General features: G+C 48.0%; 1 protein-coding gene across 7 annotated transcripts; it reads right to left on the bottom strand.

Annotated features, from left to right (window-relative positions):
* Positions 1–86: 86 nt before the first annotated feature.
* LOC135260808 (centrosome and spindle pole-associated protein 1-like) lies at positions 87–17,544 on the bottom strand. 7 transcript variants are annotated; one of them, XM_064346413.1, is made up of 30 exons: positions 17,372–17,544; positions 15,585–15,696; positions 14,922–15,015; positions 14,474–14,577; positions 14,124–14,210; positions 13,612–13,964; positions 13,280–13,372; positions 12,910–13,008; positions 12,272–12,363; positions 11,891–11,987; positions 11,428–11,485; positions 10,991–11,262; positions 10,578–10,696; positions 9,892–9,985; positions 9,410–9,530; positions 8,937–9,084; positions 8,689–8,832; positions 8,383–8,492; positions 8,044–8,193; positions 7,814–7,957; positions 7,598–7,708; positions 7,091–7,157; positions 6,460–6,583; positions 5,871–6,008; positions 5,540–5,643; positions 2,690–2,733; positions 2,451–2,514; positions 2,080–2,183; positions 1,686–1,806; positions 87–1,360 (listed from the first exon to the last, which is right to left on the bottom strand). In XM_064346413.1, exons 2-30 carry the CDS (start codon positions 15,681–15,683, stop codon positions 1,161–1,163), a joined length of 3,555 nt encoding a protein of 1,184 aa, XP_064202483.1. In that variant the 5' UTR covers positions 15,684–15,696; positions 17,372–17,544; the 3' UTR covers positions 87–1,160. The 7 variants fall into 7 exon arrangements, with proteins under 7 accessions (XP_064202483.1, XP_064202479.1, XP_064202481.1 ...); XM_064346409.1 differs by having other exon boundaries at positions 5,871–6,014; positions 17,372–17,543; XM_064346411.1 differs by having other exon boundaries at positions 5,871–6,014; positions 14,922–15,012; positions 17,372–17,542.
* Between the last annotated feature and the right edge of the window lie 398 nt (positions 17,545–17,942).

Raw genomic sequence — 17,942 nt, 5'->3', positions numbered from 1 at the left:
GCTTCTTAATGAGTTTCAATCAGAAAAAGTGATTCTGATAGGTCCTCGACCCCCTGAAGATAATTTGACATTTAGACACAGGTTCATTTCTTTAAAAAAATATAATTTATTAAATACCATTTCCAAAGCAAAAACCAATTCACATCAAGGCAAAATATCCACACTGCATATTAAAATATTACATTTTCAGGTGATGACATTAAGAAAAATCACAGGAAATGGGAACACTGCCTGTGTCACTTTCCAAATGGGGAAAGAAAAAAAAGGAACACTCCACGTCTAGGTTTAGGAATGGCTGCTTTGCGCTACAGTGAGCTCAACACGCAACGCCAAGCAAACGTTCAAACAATGTTCAGCTCAGCGCAGATGGGCTGGGCTACATCTGTGGTTACAGGCAGTGTCACATTTTCACACTGATGGCTTATCAAGCTGTGCAGGTCCTGTGTGTATTTGCACAGCTTTTAAATAACATGGATGGCTAAACCCATTCAATAATTCAATGTGTTCAATTTGCCAACCACACCAGCCCATCCACATGCCATATTGACCATTAAACCCCTGTAGCCTGAAGACAGGACCTAAAGCACTGGACTGCACTTCCCTTTACCCTGTATATCAAACTTAATGCTCAACTCAACCTCAGTCTTTGGCAGGGGTCCCAAACATTTTTTTTTACTTGTGTCCAATGTCAGCCTTCCATTTGAATTTGTCAAGTTTTCCAAGAATCTAAATTTATTTTTGATTGCTAGATCGCATAAAATATTCTTTAGAAACAGCAGAGTGACCCTCCCATTCTTATATTTAAAAGTTTTTGAACAATAAACCAGAGGTAGTATATATTAATACGTTCGGGTGCACATTAATAGTTGGACGGAGTGACACAGTTGAAGAGGAGGAAAATTCACTGAAAGCAAATTCTGCAGTTGACCAAACCAGGACCAGCACACAACTTGCACACAGACACTGTCCAGACTGTCTGCCTCTCCTTACTGACTGATCTAGGATCAGCCGTCTCAGTCTTAAATCCAACTGCAGCCACAGGGCTAGAAAAGCCGAACCTGGATCCATTGTTGGCGCTTTCGGGGGGGGAAACTATTCTAATTGGAGAAAGTGCGGAGTGTGAGTTCATTGGCTGAGAGGGGACGGGGCAAAGACGGGGCTCAACCGTGATAGGTGGAGGGGCCGTCCCAACCGTGCACCAGAGACTCCCTACTGGACGGCCTGTCCGAGTGGGCGGGGTCGGCCCCGAGGCGCTTCAGGGCGTCTGAGGTGCCGGGCCTCGTCCAGGTCTCCGTGCGGCTGGTTTCCGTGGAGATTTCTCGGTGTGGGGCCGGCTGAGAGACTTGGGGGTGCCCTTCAGCTGCAGATGGCAGGGACAGCCACGTCACCTACATCACCATGGCAACTGTACAGCACACACACTTCCAGCTAATTATTACACACATGCACAGCGTGCCCTCAAGCATGCCACTGCATGTAACATTACAGACTACCCATCATTATCACAGTAAATATACATTCTCCCATCATGCAGTTCATTCATGGGCTGCAAATTTACCAGAAACTGTACATTTAAAAATGTTCAAGTGTGCAGTTACATTGTGCCCAATTAAGCCAGCCTACTTTTCAGTGATAGTCCCATGTTAAGACAGACCTGTAGTATAGGTACATATGCGCTCACCCACCTTTTCTCCAGTCACCACAGCTGGGATCCTCAGTCTCCTCCCCTCGATCACCCTGATGACCTTTGACCTGATTGGGCTGGGGATCTGCTAGCTGTCTCTCCCCTCTCTCACTCCCCCTCTCCTGCACAGGGGGACAAGCAGGTTCTACTGAGATCTGGCTCTGTGCTACATCCCACAACACCATTTGTAAATGAGGTAAATGATGCTTAATGGATCGTAGGTTATTTGTGTATAATACTGCACTGAGTTCTGGGAATTGTAGGCATAAGTGTGTACAGCTTCTCATTGGAGCAGCCGAGACAGAAACCCCCCTGTGCTACCCCATGGGCTCTGTAGGAAACAGAAGGACTGACGGTTCTGATGTAAGACTTAGGAGTGGAGGTAAAGCACTCACACTGTGAGCCTCCACCCTCTTCATCCTCCTCCTCTCTCGGGCGGAGAGCTGCCGGGGCCTCAGTTCCGGCTCCGGGGAAACCGGGAACGCCTCGCCGTTCGGATCTGAAACGGCGAGGCAAACGAGTCACTGAATCACCCGCGAAGCCTCCCAATCAACCACACTCGAGTCTCACAAGAGTCCAGAAGGAAGTAGAGCTTTTCTTAGCATGGCACATTGTAATCGGATTGGCTGCATTAAAATTTCGGTGGATGGATGATATTAGCTGAACATAGTATGGTCACAGACAATAAAGTGGAAATGAGATGGATGGTTTTGAATTGAGTTACTGACCAGGCTGTTAGCATTCCTAGTTTGCACTTTTAGCTTACCGATGAATGCACTCTCTGACTCCAGCAGAGACCCTCGGAGAGAACCATCCTCAGAACACTTCCTCTGAAACAAGACAGACAGAGTGATGTCACAATAGGTCACTGCAGACACGAAGCAATCTGGACCCATGTTAAATTCTACACTGTCCCTCCTGTGTAATAAGATAAATACCCCCCTCCCTTCCTTCTGAGTTAAAAAGATAATTGTTGAATCGTCTCATCGGAACATGTTCACTCACCGTATGACGTACGTGGTGGACCCGAGGTGAAAGGTCAAAATAATCTGAGCAGAGGAAAAGAGAGGGAAAGCATTAGAGCCAGTCCCAGTGAGCGCGCTCAGTCAGACACCAATTAAAGCACATCCATTAGTGTGCAAGCCATCACGGCTGATGTCTAGGTTGGTTGGACAGCTTGTTCTCTCCATCATATGTACTTAACTAAATCTCTCTTCTGTTCGGAATACGATGTTATCTTATCCTTCCAACCTTCCAACCTTAGCAGCAATGCCTTCATGAACTTCTTCGATCAGAAAATTGAGGCTATTAGAGACCAGATTTCCAAACTGTCTCCATCATGCATTATTCCTGTTCTTGCTAATAAACAGCCCCGCACCTGGTTACAACAGGAAGATTTACAGACAGCAGTACTGAGCTGTTTTATGCCCATTAGCATGATTGAGTTATCCGAATTAGTCATGTCTTCAAAACTGACGACTTGTGTACTCGATCCTATTCCTTCAAACTGGATTAAAGAACTATTTCCAGTACTAGGCCAGCATATCCTAAAAATCGTTAATACATCCCTAGTCACAGGATACGTACCTGAGTCACTAAAAGTGGCAGTCATTAAGCCATTATTGAAGAAACCAAACTTAGATCCCGATAAATTGGAAAATTATAGACCTATTTCAAACCTTCCATTTCTTTCAAAATTATTGGAGAAAATTGTTGCTAAGCAACTAAGTGCATACCTTAGCTCTAACGGTATCCATGAGGTATTCCAATCTGGGTTTAGACCCCACCACAGCACAGAAACCGCACTTATCAAGGTTACAAATGATTTACTACTGTCAGCCGACCGTAACTCTGTGTCGGTTCTTGTGCTCCTCGACCTGAGTGCAGCTTTTGATACAATTGACCATGGAATACTCCTGGACAGACTCCAGGCCTGTGTTGGACTTCATGGACAGGCACTTGCATGGTTTGGTTCATACCTCTGTGACAGGAAACAGTTTGTCAAATTAAAAGAAGATGAGTCCAGCTCCTCAATAATGAAATACGGTATTCCCAAAGGATCAGTACTAGGACCAGTACTCTTCTCGCTATATATGCTACCACTTGGCAATATTATCCGGGGACATGGCGTAGAGTTCCACTGTTATGCGGACGATACCCAGATTTATATTTCAATGAAACCTGGCGAAGCACTGCCGCTTTCACGGTTAGAGGCCTGTATTGTAGATATCAAGGTTTGGATGCTTTCAAATTTTCTGCTCCTAAATTCAGACAAGACTGAAATGTTGGTTTTAGGTCCCAAAATATTAAGGGAGAAATTGTCTACTCTCACCTTAAACTGTGATGGTTGTTTGGCTGAACCTAATATGGTCGTTAAAGACCTTGGTGTCACCATTGATCCTGATCTATCTTTTGACACCCATATAAAAAACACATCCAGAATTGCCTTCTTTCAGCTGCGCAACATAGCTAAAATTAGACATTTCCTGTCAGTCGAGGATGCTGAAAAAATTTATCCATGCATTTGTTACGTCCAGGTTAGACTACTGTAACGCCCTGCTTTCTGGCTGCCCTAATAACTCGTTAAAGAGTCTCCAGCTTGTGCAGAATGCAGCTGCTCGTATCCTGAGCAGAACTAAGAAGTATGAGCACATTACACCAGTACTAGCGTCGCTTCACTGGCTACCCATTAAGTATAGGATAGATTTCAAGGTTTTGCTCCTGACTTTTAAAGCTCTGCATGGACGTGCACCTGTGTACATATCGAACCTGCTCCTACCTTATAAGCCCACAAGGTCACTCCGATCTCAAGACGCAGGCTACTTGGTAGTCCCAAGAATTTCCAAGAACCTAAAAGGTGGTAGGGCTTTCTCCTACAGGGCCCCACTACTGTGGAACCAGCTTCCATTATTTATAAAGGAGTCAGACACAGTCTCAATATTTAAATCTAGATTAAAAACGCACCTCTATGCTCAAGCTTACAATCAGTTATAGTCTGGAGACAGGGTGCGAGAAGCCTGTAGTCATAGAGCTTTCTAGGTGGCAATCCTTTCCTTACTGTCACCTGTCAATCAGCTGTGACCCGACTTTACATGGGCTGGCTCTTGATAGGCGGGTATGGTTGTCTACCCCTCATGACTGCATGGGCTCTCCATCCCTGTCCTAGTAGATATGCAGCCATATTCTACTCCTGGCGGCGTCCCACAATACATAGCACTGGCACTTACTCACTGTCTGGTATATTGCAAATCCCTTAACTGCTGTTTCCACCCTCTTCCCCACGCTGCCGGCGGGGCTCTTGCCCCAACCCTCGAGAGTGCTTCGAGAGTCGTCTGGTCTCCCCACCTCTGCGGTCCAGCCCCTCCTTCGTCATTGCCTCCACCCTGCCCACATCTGCCGCCACCTGCTGTTCCCCATCACCGCCACCTGGCCCCACCCATCATCTGAGCCACATCACTTATCATATCTTCTGCATAAACTGGCTGACATGCTGGTCACCAGTCGGCACCCTGAGCCGACCAGAGGAGGATGGGTTTCCCCCTTGAGCCTGGTTCCTTCCAAGGTTTCTCCCCATCTGCCACAGGGAGTTTTTCCTTGCCACTGTTGCCTTAGGCTTGCTCCTGTGGGGGTTTAGGCTAGGGCTGTCTGTAAAGCGTATTGTGACAACTGTTGTAAAATACGCTATATAAATAAAATTTGATTGATTGATTGATTGATTGATGTACTGTCCTAAAAACAACCAGAGTTAATTTCCAGGTTCTGCACTCAAATTAATCACATTAACGAGTTCAAATCCTATCTGAACCTCAGCAATGTGGAGTGTTCCAGGGGCAGAAGCGACAGCAGGAGACTGACCGTTGGCTCCGCCCCTCCTCAGGTTGGCAGCCCGCCTCTGCTGCATGCTCCCCTCACCAGGGGGCTCTGGGTACAAGGACTGCCCTGCGTCCTCTGCAGAGTCCCTGTCTGCATCACAGAAGCATACAGACGCATGTTGAGGTGTAACATTCAAAACTCAGAAGGCTAATAGTTCACCAGCCACCATTTTGTTGGTGTCAGACCAGTGGCCAGTATATTTGACTGGTGAGGTGGTGTCAATACCTTTGCTTTGTTTTTTATTGATTGGTGAGAGAGTGCGGTCAGTATATCTGCTCCTATTCGAGCGGTGAGCGGGGTGTGGCCTGCACACTTGCCTCTGTATCTGAGCGGTTTGAAGTCACAGCTGCTCTGGACACTGATTGGCTCTGAGGTTTTGGAGGAGGGTCTCCGGACAGGGGCCTGAATGCGCAGTCGGGCCATGTCAAACACGTCCACGTGAGGGCGCTCCCTGCAACTGAGACAACACATCATCTCAGACTGAACACAGCTTAAAACACACACACAGCACACACCTCTAACACTCTGCATCTTCCTTTCAAGAACACCAAGGCACGATGTCATCATTTAAAAACTGACACCGGAATGAGTTGAATATAATACTAAACTAACTACAGCCTTTACACTGTGGCCAGTTACTTACTGGAACTCAATTTGTTTCCCCACCACCAACCCATCAGAGCCAACATTCTCGCCCACACAACACCCTTAGGAAACATCCTGAGGACTGGTACAAAACATAAACCAATCAGTGAACTTCCGGGGAAGGGCCTTTCAGAACATAACGGAAAGTTCTGACAACTGACCAAGGCTCATCTCTACATCAGTGTCCAAACTTGGTGATCACATGATATGGTACCAACCAAACTTATATGGGCACACAGTGAAATACTGCCCCCTACCTCTCACTGAGGGGCGTGTCCAGCCCCTCCCACTCAGCCTGCATCTGCTCCCCCAGCCGTCTCTGTTCACTGCGCAGCTGCCTGCGCAGAGCCGACAGCTCACTGATCACACCCTGATGCTCAGCTGACACACACACACAGACACAAGGTTAGTCACAGAAAAAGTGCCATGAACACAAATTCACACCACTTGTCATTTATGCGGGTCAGATGATCGTATTGTTTTTATTCAGTGTCATAACGGCGCTCACTGCCATTCAAACAGCATAGAACACACTGCACTACAGTCAAAAAAAAGAATGCAGAGAGAGAGAGAGCTACACACAAGCAGGGATGAGGCGCAGAGAGAGGAGGTAGAAAGACAGGAATGAGGTGCAGAAAGAGCAGGTATAGAGAGAGGGAGGAGGTACATGGACAGGGATGAGGCGCAGAGAGAGGAGGTAGAGAGAGAGGGAGGAGGTACATGGACAGGGATGAGGCGCAGAGAGAGGAGGTACAGAGAGAGGGAGGAGGCGCAGAAAGAGCAGGTACAGAGGCAGGGAGGAGGCGCAGAGAGAGGAGGTACAGAGAGAGGGAGGAGGCGCAGAAAGAGGAGGTGCAGAGACAGGAGCAGTGCAGAGAGGCAGCATACCTGCAGCTCTAAGCTGGTTTCTCTGGGCCGGTACAGGGGGAGACTGTGAGCCTGACAGACAGCGCTCCTGGAGGGGGGGGGATAGAATGCTCACATCAGGGTCCACCCGCTACTCCAAATACTCCACTCACATCAGACTGCACAGAAGCACTGCAATCCCCGTTCTCCACTTTAAATGGGAATGAAAGGCAATGGGAAATTTGGGAACCCCTGAATTGTGCTGCCTGAAAATCTACACCTGGGCTAATCTCCATACTATTCAGACCAGCTCACAAGAGCTCTGTGGGCTCCCCTACACTGCAGATCCGCAAAAGCACACAAATGCTTCCGGCCACAGCTAGAGAACTGGCACGGTTAGGGTTCAGCTTCCAGACCACATGTTTACTGCATGAGAACCTGAGCCCCACAAAGGAGAATCTGCCATTTGTTCTTAATGTCACACAGACTTGGTGTTAATGGAGGCATGCTGGGAGATGGTGTTCATGTGCGTCTCTCCTCAACACTCACGGAAAGGGTGACAGTGGAGCGCCTGCTGTCCACGGAGGGGGGGCGGGGCGTGTACCGGGAGCCCCACCTCTTCTGCAGCGTCGGGATTGGTGGGGATGGTTCCCTGACCACCTGAACAGGAAGAGGAGGAGGGGGATAAAAACAGCCAATGAGATTCAACCCGTCTAAAAGCCCTCTTCCAATCCCACGGCTCAGTGAAGGAGCAGGGAAACGCACCTCCTGCAACCGCGCCTGCCGCTCCTGCTCGTACTCCCTCCTCCGCACCTCCCTCTCCTTCTCCTCCTGCTCCTTCTTCTTCCTCTCCGCCTCCTTGCGCCGCTCCTCCGCCAGGCGCGCCAGCTCCTCGTTTTTGGCCTTTTGCTGGGGAGGAAACGGGCGTGTGATGCCAGGCAGAGGTACAAACACCCCCTTCCACCCCCACCCTCGGGACAGGGATCCTCGCTCACCTCCACCTCTTTCCGCCTCCTCTTCTCCTGCTCCTCCTCGTACTCCCGCAGGATCCTGGCCCGCTGCTCCTCCAGCCTCCTCTCCTCCTTCTCCTCCTCCTGCCGCAGGCGCTCACGCTCCTCCGCCTCCCTGCACCGCTTCTCCTCAATCTGGCTCCCACAATGCACCAGGGCCACATTCAAAACCTCACACCACTCTCTCTCTCTCAAATACAGCCTTTTCCTAATAGTGTCATTTTATGCACAAAAATACATTTAGAATATACCAGAATGCACTTAACCTAAATAACAACTGGATTCCTGGTTCAGCTCTACAGTGGGAATAGGGAGGACACACACCTGCTGTCTGAGGCAGTCCTTGTACTTGTCCTGCTGCTGAAGCTGCTGTGGTGTGGGCACGTCTGTAAACACGCTGCCGCGAGCGAATGGAGACTGCCCATACGTAAAACCTGACGGGGGAAAACCAACACCCACGTCTGACAGGCTGGAAACGGTACCTCAGAGGAAATGCACACCTCAGAGTGCGAGTGGTCAGTGTGAACGCAGACTGCAGAGTCCGAGTGGACAGAGTGAACGCACATGGTCAGCGAAGCACCAAAAGCCATGAAAAGAATCTTTGGCAGCAGTATTGGGGGAGAGGTTTACCTGAGACTCTAAGAGAGGAGGGGGGTCTCTCTCCCGTTTTGGGGGAAGGCTCTTTCCTGTCACTGGACCCTAACTCTCTCTTGTCCCGGGACGAAGGGTTCAGGTAGGCCTCCTCGTTAGTTTTGTGCATTTGGTTTAGATCACCTGTTGACACACATGACCCCAGTCACACAGGAAGTACACAGGAAGAACAGGAACTTTAAAAGGGTCAGGGGGGTCATAGTTGAGGTCAGCAGGGGGGGACGTACTGATGAGGTTTCCTTGGCCGTCTTTGAGAGGGGCTCCGCCCCCGCCACGCCCCCAGGGGTCGTAGGTCCTCATCTCCGCCTCCAGCCGGGCCTCGTCCCGCTCTCTCTCCTCCTTCTCCCTCCTCCTGCGCTCCTGCTGCTCTCTGATCTGCAGCCAGAATGGCCAGATCATCCGTCAACAGCTACTCTACCCACCGTGCCCACAGGTACGATAAACGCCAGACGATGAAGGACACATTGGTCATTTACAGAACGACCAGAAGCAGAATTATGAGATTGTGTCTGTGGGCTGTGCAAGAGAGCGGTATGAGGATGACATAATATAAACATTACACTCTCTCTCCTTACCCCTTCTTTAAACAAACCTGCACAGCACCACTAAGTGCACTGAGGCTGAGAACCCAGCTGTGTTCTAAATGAAGAGCTCTCCTGAATATAAAGGCGGTGTTTGTGGGCGGGGCTCAGGGGCGGACCTGTTGCTTGAGCGCTTCCTGGTAGCTCCGCAGGCTCTCTTTGGCCTGCGTCTCGTCCTTCCCTGGCGGAAAGACACCAGCCCGCGGTCTTAAAGGGCCAGCGTCCCTCTGACTGGAGAATCTACGTGAATACACACATTACACTAGGATTAGCTCGCCATCAGAGGTTAAAGTGCAACTGCAGGACTGTTTACCGGATGAAAGTGAATTTGCCTGTGCTGTGTGTGTGTGTGCTACGTATGTTCTGCGTGTGCGCCGCACGAGTGCGCATACACCTGCTGCGGATGCACAGGTGGGGTTTAGGAGTACTGGTGGGTCAGCACATCAGAGCTTGAACACCTCTTCTGGTGCAATTGTGGAATTATTAGGTAACTGCAGAGGATTATGAATTTACACATTGCATTATAGTCTTACCAATTGCATATTAAAGACTGGTACAGAGTCAAAAATAAAAAATTAAAAAAGGATAAAGCCAGACTCACGGTGGGTGGGGCCCAAGGCGACCGGGCGGGGCCAGCGACTGCGCCCCAGACAGAAGGTTCAAGGCTGTGGGCGGAGCCACTGTAGCAGGTCCATCTGCAGGAGACACAAATACCAATCAGGGCAGAGCACCACCACCAACAGCATCTTCACCAATACTACACCAGCCGCTACATTCTCATTCTCCAGTCTAATGCACATCCCCTTTCTCTGTGAGCCACAGTTTACACTTCTTACATAGGATCTACTGTGTTTCTACAGCAGTAATTATATGTACTGAAGTCTTACAAGTTAAGCATCTTGTACAAACGGTACAAAAAAGCCTGGGAAGTTGGGGCATGCCTAGAAACCAAACTGGTAACCTTCCAGTAATAAGGCCAGTGCCTTAAACCCCACGCCTAATGCTGGTCCTGTGTATAGAGCCATTTCTCCACAATGATGCCAAACTCCACTTTGGAAGGGTCTCACTGCGATTAAATGTTCTTTACGACTTCTTAATTAATACCTCATTACAAGTAATTGCAAATTCAATAGGTACCATCATTAGGTTTGATTTCTTTACATGTCTTTTAAATGTGGCTGAGGATGAATAATCTCAGCCCAAGACAGCACAGTGCACCTCAGGAGGCATTTCTGCACAGAAACCTCTAGAACCTTGAGGACAGTGAGTTTTGGGGACTGCACTCACAGTGGGCCAGGCCTGGGTCCAGCGGGTCCCGAGCGCCGTAGTAGAAATACGCATCATCATACGGCGTCCTGTACATGTCACTCAGAGTGGACGGAGGAGGCTGAGGGACACCTGTGAGTCTAAAAATCAGGCACAGTACAGACTCAGCATTGGCTTAATCAAACCCAACGTAAACCACAACCATTTTTAAGAAGAACGCCTGACCCAGGATTAGTTTCTAAGGACATTATTCATATAAAACATCGACATGAAGCGGTCTAGTCAATCACAAAAACACCTCAAGAAACAATTCAAGGAAAATGCCTGTCAATTACATTTTAATTTTACGGAACTTTCAGGAACTTAAATTCAGTATTCTAAATATTCATATACACAGGACTTTCAAGCAGCATGAGAAAATGTGTCAGGTGTACCTGGCGGCACTGAGGTCTCCCAGGTTACTGGAGGGCCCTCTGTGGTAGTCCTCATGGACAGGGGTGACCCCGCTGGTCGTGCTGCCTTCCAGCACCCCCAGGGCGGCGCCATAGTCCAGGAGGGGGGACTGGAAGGCCACACGTGGTCTTTCAGGGGGCAGCCTCTCATCATGAGCCGCTCCCCCCAAGTCTACCCTGCTAGGTGCATCTAGGCCACGCCCCATCTGGGAGGAGTTGCGCCCCATTGGTCCAAAATACCTGATGCGGTCAGGCTGTGACCACCAATTAGCATCAATGTTAAAACATTACAATTATTACTTAGATGAAAATGAACACAAAGGATTTCTCTGAAATGCTAAAACACTGCAATCATCATTAAGTGAATAAATTACGTCAAGACCTAACAGCATAAGCCAGAGCCATAAGCCTTCACTCACCGGTTTTTCTGGGTCTAAAGCTCCTGTGACAGCAACTTTACGCTCCAGTTCTTTCTCCCTAACAACAAAAATGTAAATAATATTAAAACAAATGCCATACAAATATGTTCTAAATACAATAAGCACAAGAAAGTTTTCTCAACAGCTCATAAGACAGTGTACATCCTCTACTGCAGGAATCAAAGCTCCAGAGATCAATAAACATGTTAGCATTGGTTATACAGTCTTATCACCCAGAGATGTGCCGTTAAATCTACATAATTCAGGAGTGTCTGCTGTAACGCTACCCTAAGGGGAAGCTAAGGAGCCAGAGCTGTGAGCAGGCCAGATCCTTCACTCAAATGGAAAAACTGGCATATGCATAAAATGATGTACCCTTGACCTCTCTACATACCACAAAAGAAACATGACCAATCAGAGAGCTAGGAGTAGTGAGTGACATGCTGAGGTAAAGCCTGCCCACCTCTTTCTGTTTCTTTGCTGTTCGGCCATCTGCTCCTGCAGCTCCTGTCTGTACAGCTCTTTCCTCCTCTGCGCAACAGCGTCTGCATCTGCAGCACCTGCGCAGTCATGAATCATCTTTAACTCACAGAACACACATGAACTCACAACCCTCTCTCTCTCACACACTCACACCACTGCTCATTAATACGGAACAAATATGTAACTACTTAAATGTACAATGATAGAATCTACAATACACTGCCTGGTTTTTGTGATGGGAAAAGACCCTTCAACCCACTCAGCTTTAATAATGCTATTTAATGCTAATGCTAGCTAGTGCTAAAACAAACCATTTCAGCCAATCGGACAGCCCACACTGGTGAGGAGGGATAGATCTCACCAATCATCAGCCCCGTGGCGAACTCCGCCTCGTCCTTCCTGACGGTGGACCTGGACTTCTCATTGGGCCTCCCCGGCCCCGCCTCCTGAAGCCTGAAATGTACCCGCATTTTACCCACAATCCTACATGACAGGGCTCTCCACAGTAGGATTCCCTCTGGCTCCCGTTCACATCAGCTGTAGGGCAGTTCTGCAGCCTGCTGGCTATTCGTCAAAAGCAGAGGAAAGTGACTGCCTGCCACCCCACTGCCCGCAAATGAACAGGCGGGCTGTTCAATCACAGTGCTCCCCTGTGGATCGATGCAGCTCTTCTGGCAGAACCGCTGACTGAGCGCACGCTGCACTCATTTAATACCTCCCTTTACACTGTATTCTCAAGGGAAACACCTGCAGCTCTATGTGAAAATACACAGCAGACCGATTAGAGAGCCAATTTACACCAACACAAGCAGGGCAGTGTTCTGAACAAGCCTATAAAAAAATATACTTTGGCAACCAACCAATAGAAACCAAGTGTTCATTACAGTAATTAATTATGCAGACACCGCTATCTAGAGCATCTTGCTAACGCAATCGTGGTTGGTGCCCGCCTACAGAGATGCTTTGGGCAGACGAGAGCCCGTGAGGAGAGAGGGGTACCTGGGTTTTGGGGTTGTGGACAGCGTCCCTAGGCTCTCGTCCCTGTGGTCATCGTCGCATGCGGGAGGAGGCTCCGCCCCTCTCCTCTCCCTCAAAAGCCTGGAGCACAGAGACATCAGACTCCTCAGTCTTCCCTCCCGTAGCCCTACTTATGTCATGCTGACAGCAACACATCCCCGCTGAAGTGCGTGACAAAGCATGCTGGGAAGGTGCACGGCTGTCCCCACCGCAACACAGACAGCGACCTCCTGTCAGTGTGACATACAGCAGGGCGCTCAAGAGGCACGGTCACCATGACAGCAGGCCCTGCAGGGGCCCTCTGGGTCGGATCAGTGGTGATTGGACAGTGACAGCTGCTGGTAAGCGGTACCTATTCTCATTTCGTAGTCTTTGCACATAGCGTAACATTTCCGGGAAGTCTTCAAAGTCGTTGAGACCCCTCTCCCTGAGTCTCGGCACATCTCTGAAACAGGCAGACAGCAATTCATACCGTCACTGTGTGAGGGGAAAAGTGCAAATTAACAAATACTAAATTGCATTCCAAATGAAGAGAAAAGGGGAAATATGAATTCACATTAAAAACCAGGGTAAATCTTAATAAAGAAAAGGATGATTGACAGCCTTCATGGGAGAGTGACAACCCACAAACCCCATCACTAACACGCCTCTCAGAGCCATGTGGAGGGAGGGGTTCAGTCCTACCTGTCAGCTCTGTAACGTCGCCCCCTCCTGTCCGTGTGGCCCGGCTCCTGGCTTCCTCTGGGTGCTCTCCTGTCAAGGGCAGCAAGCTCCTCCTCTTCCTCGTAGTCCGAACAGTCCCGCCCCCAGCCGAGCTCAGCCCTCGTGACCCTGGGCCTCTCCCATTGGTCCAGCTCCCCCCCTGGTCGGTAGCCCCTCCCCTCATGAAGTCTCCGCCCCCTGGGCACCGCCGGTCCAGACTGCCCTGCCTCTATGAGGGTGGCGGCATCTTTTCTGGAGGGGGGCTGTTCTCTGATGGTGGGGGGTCTAGGACTGGGCTGATTTTCAAGGGAGTACGAGGGACCTTTGGAGAGGGCCTGCAGATGGGGACAGAGTAGCTTGGGTCCAACTTGCAGGGCAGCCCGATTTCCTAACTTACATTCATCAGTGTTCAGTATCAGCACACCACTAGTGAAATGGATGTAGAGCTTGCTTCTGTAAAACTCTTTAAGCACACACAGAAATGCCTATTCTACCTGTGCACGTCTCCTCACTGTGAGGGGCAGGGAGAGGCCGTGCTGGGAAAGCCCTGCTTCCCCTGCAGCTACATTCACCTGCTTTCCCTAGAGCACAAGATAACCAAGAGAAAACCCAGTACAGTAGCATGGCACAGCAGTCAAGGAACAGCACTTTGTAGTTTAAATCCTGAGATGGGCACCAGTGCTACACCCAAACGCAAAGGTACCCAAACATCGTTACTTCAACTTGAAATATAAATCACAATACAAATGGACGATAGGGTTACACTTGTTCTACCCATGATGAGGATGTTTGCAGGTGTCAGCAGGAAGCGTGCGCTCATTGCTGAAGCGTTAAGGCGGCTCACCTGAGCCATGTAGCGCCGGTAGTCCAGACGCAGCTCCTGCTGTAGCCGGTGCTTCTTCCTCTCATAGTCCTCCCCCAGCTGTAAGCTCAGGCTGGCACTCTCCTCTAAGGGAAGGTAAAGTGCACACAGAATCACCGCTCAGATTACATACACAAATCAAATCACGAGAGCACAAGCACCGCACACGCTCTGAAGACACCTCGGGTTATTACTCATGACACTTACAGGCAGAGAAGTACAAAACCGGTATAAACGGAAGTACAGGCACTGAAGGAGCAACAAAAAAGAACCAAAGAACCAGACAATAAAGAAAAGTGACTACATTCCCTGTACACAAGAACTGTAAATAAGCAAGTATTTCAGAAGCCTGTGTGGGATTCTTCTCTGCGTTAGCAAATGCTGATCATAATGTCTAAAATGGCAGACTCTCTGCAGAAGGGAATTTTACCTGGATTGCTGGGAGGTCTCTGGACCGAGGACCATTTGGAGGGAGGGATATTTTCCTTTATGGTGGAGTTGTAGGCATTGAAACCCTTTGTCTGCTTAGAGTCCAATCACCAAAGAATGAGAAGAGATAGCTTTACTACATTCTATCAGTGCCACATAACACTCAGCACCGAACAGAAGTGTGAGTTTATCCTACAGTTTCACCCCAGATATTTGATTGAAATTATCCTCATTTTACAAAACACACAAAAGCATAGACATACACACACTTCCTTGTGTGTTCGGAGATAGAAATGCATTAAAATTCTCTTTACACTTTTTCCCCCTCCGTATAACACATCCATTAAATGGTTGCTATTCTGCTGCACTTGCCGTAATGAGTTTAAAAGCGATTTTGCTTTCTCTTAATGATGGTATTAAAAAATAAATAATCAACTAGATCCCTGCAAAATGACCTCATTTACTGACGCATTTGCCGGCTGCCATTTAGTCCTTGGTTAAACATACTCCAACACAAAAACTATTACCCTGCAGAAAACCATGTCACTGAGCTTCACGGTTACAGTTTGAATGCTGCTGCTTGTACAGAACCACAGCCAGTACCACACACCCTCGGCATTGCATATGGAGGCTGCAGGCAAAATTGAGAAAGAGCAGAACTAACCCTGATTTCCAGATAGGGTGGATCCTGAGCCAAAATGGCCCTCTCCTCAGCCACTTTAGCCTTCTGCTCGGCAAGAAAGCTCTCCAGGTCATCGTCCATCTTCCTTCAGCGCCTACAAAGTATGCACATAGCAAAACCCATACAAAGCACTTCAACAACTAGCCAAGACACTGTAAAATGCCAATTCATTCTCCTGAATGACAGACAGGCTGGCAGCCAATTTCAATAGAAATGCAGATGTCCAAAAGTAAACCCTGTGGTTTATAACCTGTAGATAAAGAATTCCAGTCCACACTAATCGAAGGAGGCTTTACCATGCTAGAGCCCCAGTCTTCAATCCTCCAGCACAATCCAGCACACACTCAGCCCTGTGCCCTCTCCAACACCAGGAAGATTTAGCTCCGTCTCTAGACAACTCCAGCAAAGCTAAGCACTTCTTTACCCTCAGTCAAACCTCCTCTCTTAGAGCTCTGCATCTGCTCCCTCTAAATAACGCTGTCCAATCACTTAGAGTAATAGAGCAACAGACAGGCAGCTCGCCTCAATACGCTAGAGACGCCCACATGGCTCATTGATCTAATCATTTTTACAGTGATCTTTGCCACTTGTTGGCCATTTCATTAAACTGCTTAATACGTTCAACTGTGCCCATTTTAGGATAGCCTTCTTCCTCAAATTCAATCTGGCATATCCCACCACAATTTTGAACAGTAAATAAACATGTTCCAGCATCGTGAGGCAGGAGTACAAGGAGAACAGCATTAGGTCTCAAAATGGGCACCATAGGCCCCTATAACTTTTTTCCTTTCTCTACATTAATTAAATTTCACAATTTAGATGATTCCAGTCAACAATCTTCTCTCAGTAGGAATGCCTACACATGTAGCTAGCTTTGCATGAAATGGATCAAGACATCTGATCCATTCAAAGGCCAAGGCTTCTGAAGTGTCAGGTTTGGCCCGTGAACGATTTTGGTGCGCTTATCACTTTTTAAATTTTTATATAAATTGTGTGTGAAATAGGCCTTACAGCTACCATGGCCCGACCCGCAGAACTGCAGAACCTGATAGAATCCAACGGGGCGTGACGTTACCTGTTGCAGCACAACAATCTGATAAGGTAATTGCGTACTGTCTCTTTAATATCCGTTGTCAGGCAACCACCGCGTTGGAAGTGTAACTTTAGGCCAGTGTTATTCCACCGTATCTAACATTAGCAACATTAGCGCACCAACCTCCCATTCCCAACCCACTTTTAACAAATAGCCATGTTTCCATGATCAAAACCATACAAAGTGAGTGAGCTAGGTAGTTGGTTAGCTTTCGGCAAAATAATTTCCACAGAATCTATAACGCCGCTATCTTGGCTAACACTGAAGTGGTCTTCCAGTACCAGTTTAATTTTTGGACAGTTTTCTTGATTTTTTCCCCGCATTGTAACGTCAGTAAGCCTGCTAGGAAACATAGCCAATTTAACACATCAAAAAAATAACATTACTAGTTAGCTCTAACTAACGTTCGTCAGTTGGGACAGTTCACAGCCCGCTAGAATACCAGCAAGCTCCCTCCAAGTGCAATTCTTCGTGGCCTTTTCACTTAGGTAGGCTAGCATGCTAAGCAGCTAATGACGTGTAAACGCCCGCTTATTTTGCTAGACAAGCGATACAATCTAACAGCTACCTAGACAGCTGCTGGCTGTTCGAACATGTTTTCGATCTTATATTGATTCCTTCCTTCCATAGGTTATGTCAACTAATGGCAACCATCGGCTGTGAAATGTGTACTTACAATGTTTAAGAGGCGCTCATATGCTGCAACAGCTATAATCCAGGCAATCCCCAGAGATCCGCAGAGAAATGCCCAGAAAGGCGAAAGTTGTCAACGACTATGACCATCTGTTAGCTATATAGTCTAGCTAACAGCTGCAGCAACTAGCTAAAATCTAGGCTACTTGATTCAAAGCAGATGGACTATGTTCCCCAATGACAAAGAACCGCGAAATTACTTGTACGGCGACCTCTATTGGACCGGAGTGAGATCAAAATGACATTTCGGGTAGTAGTGGATAGTTGTAATGGTGTGTTACAAGTGAACACTCCTTGTTACCATTACAATACATGCGGCTATGCATCAACAATACAGTTGATTCGTGGATGTTTTGGTGTGTTTTGCATTCAAGGACAGGCTTATCAATAAATTTAGCTATAATGTAAGATCATGCATACACCTGGGCTTCATAAGACATCATTTCGTTCCGTTGTTAAGGTCCTTGCAGTTCCCAAACTATGTTAAACGTACGGCAATTATTCAATTAACAATATTAAACGCCAATCTATCAAAAATGAGGGCACAGCATAAA

The sequence above is a fragment of the Anguilla rostrata genome, chromosome 8 (genome assembly GCF_018555375.3).
Source record: "Anguilla rostrata isolate EN2019 chromosome 8, ASM1855537v3, whole genome shotgun sequence".
Lineage (NCBI taxonomy): Eukaryota > Metazoa > Chordata > Actinopteri > Anguilliformes > Anguillidae > Anguilla > Anguilla rostrata.
Note: the sequence above shows the minus strand (reverse complement) of the source record. Positions and strands in the feature narration are given on the sequence as shown.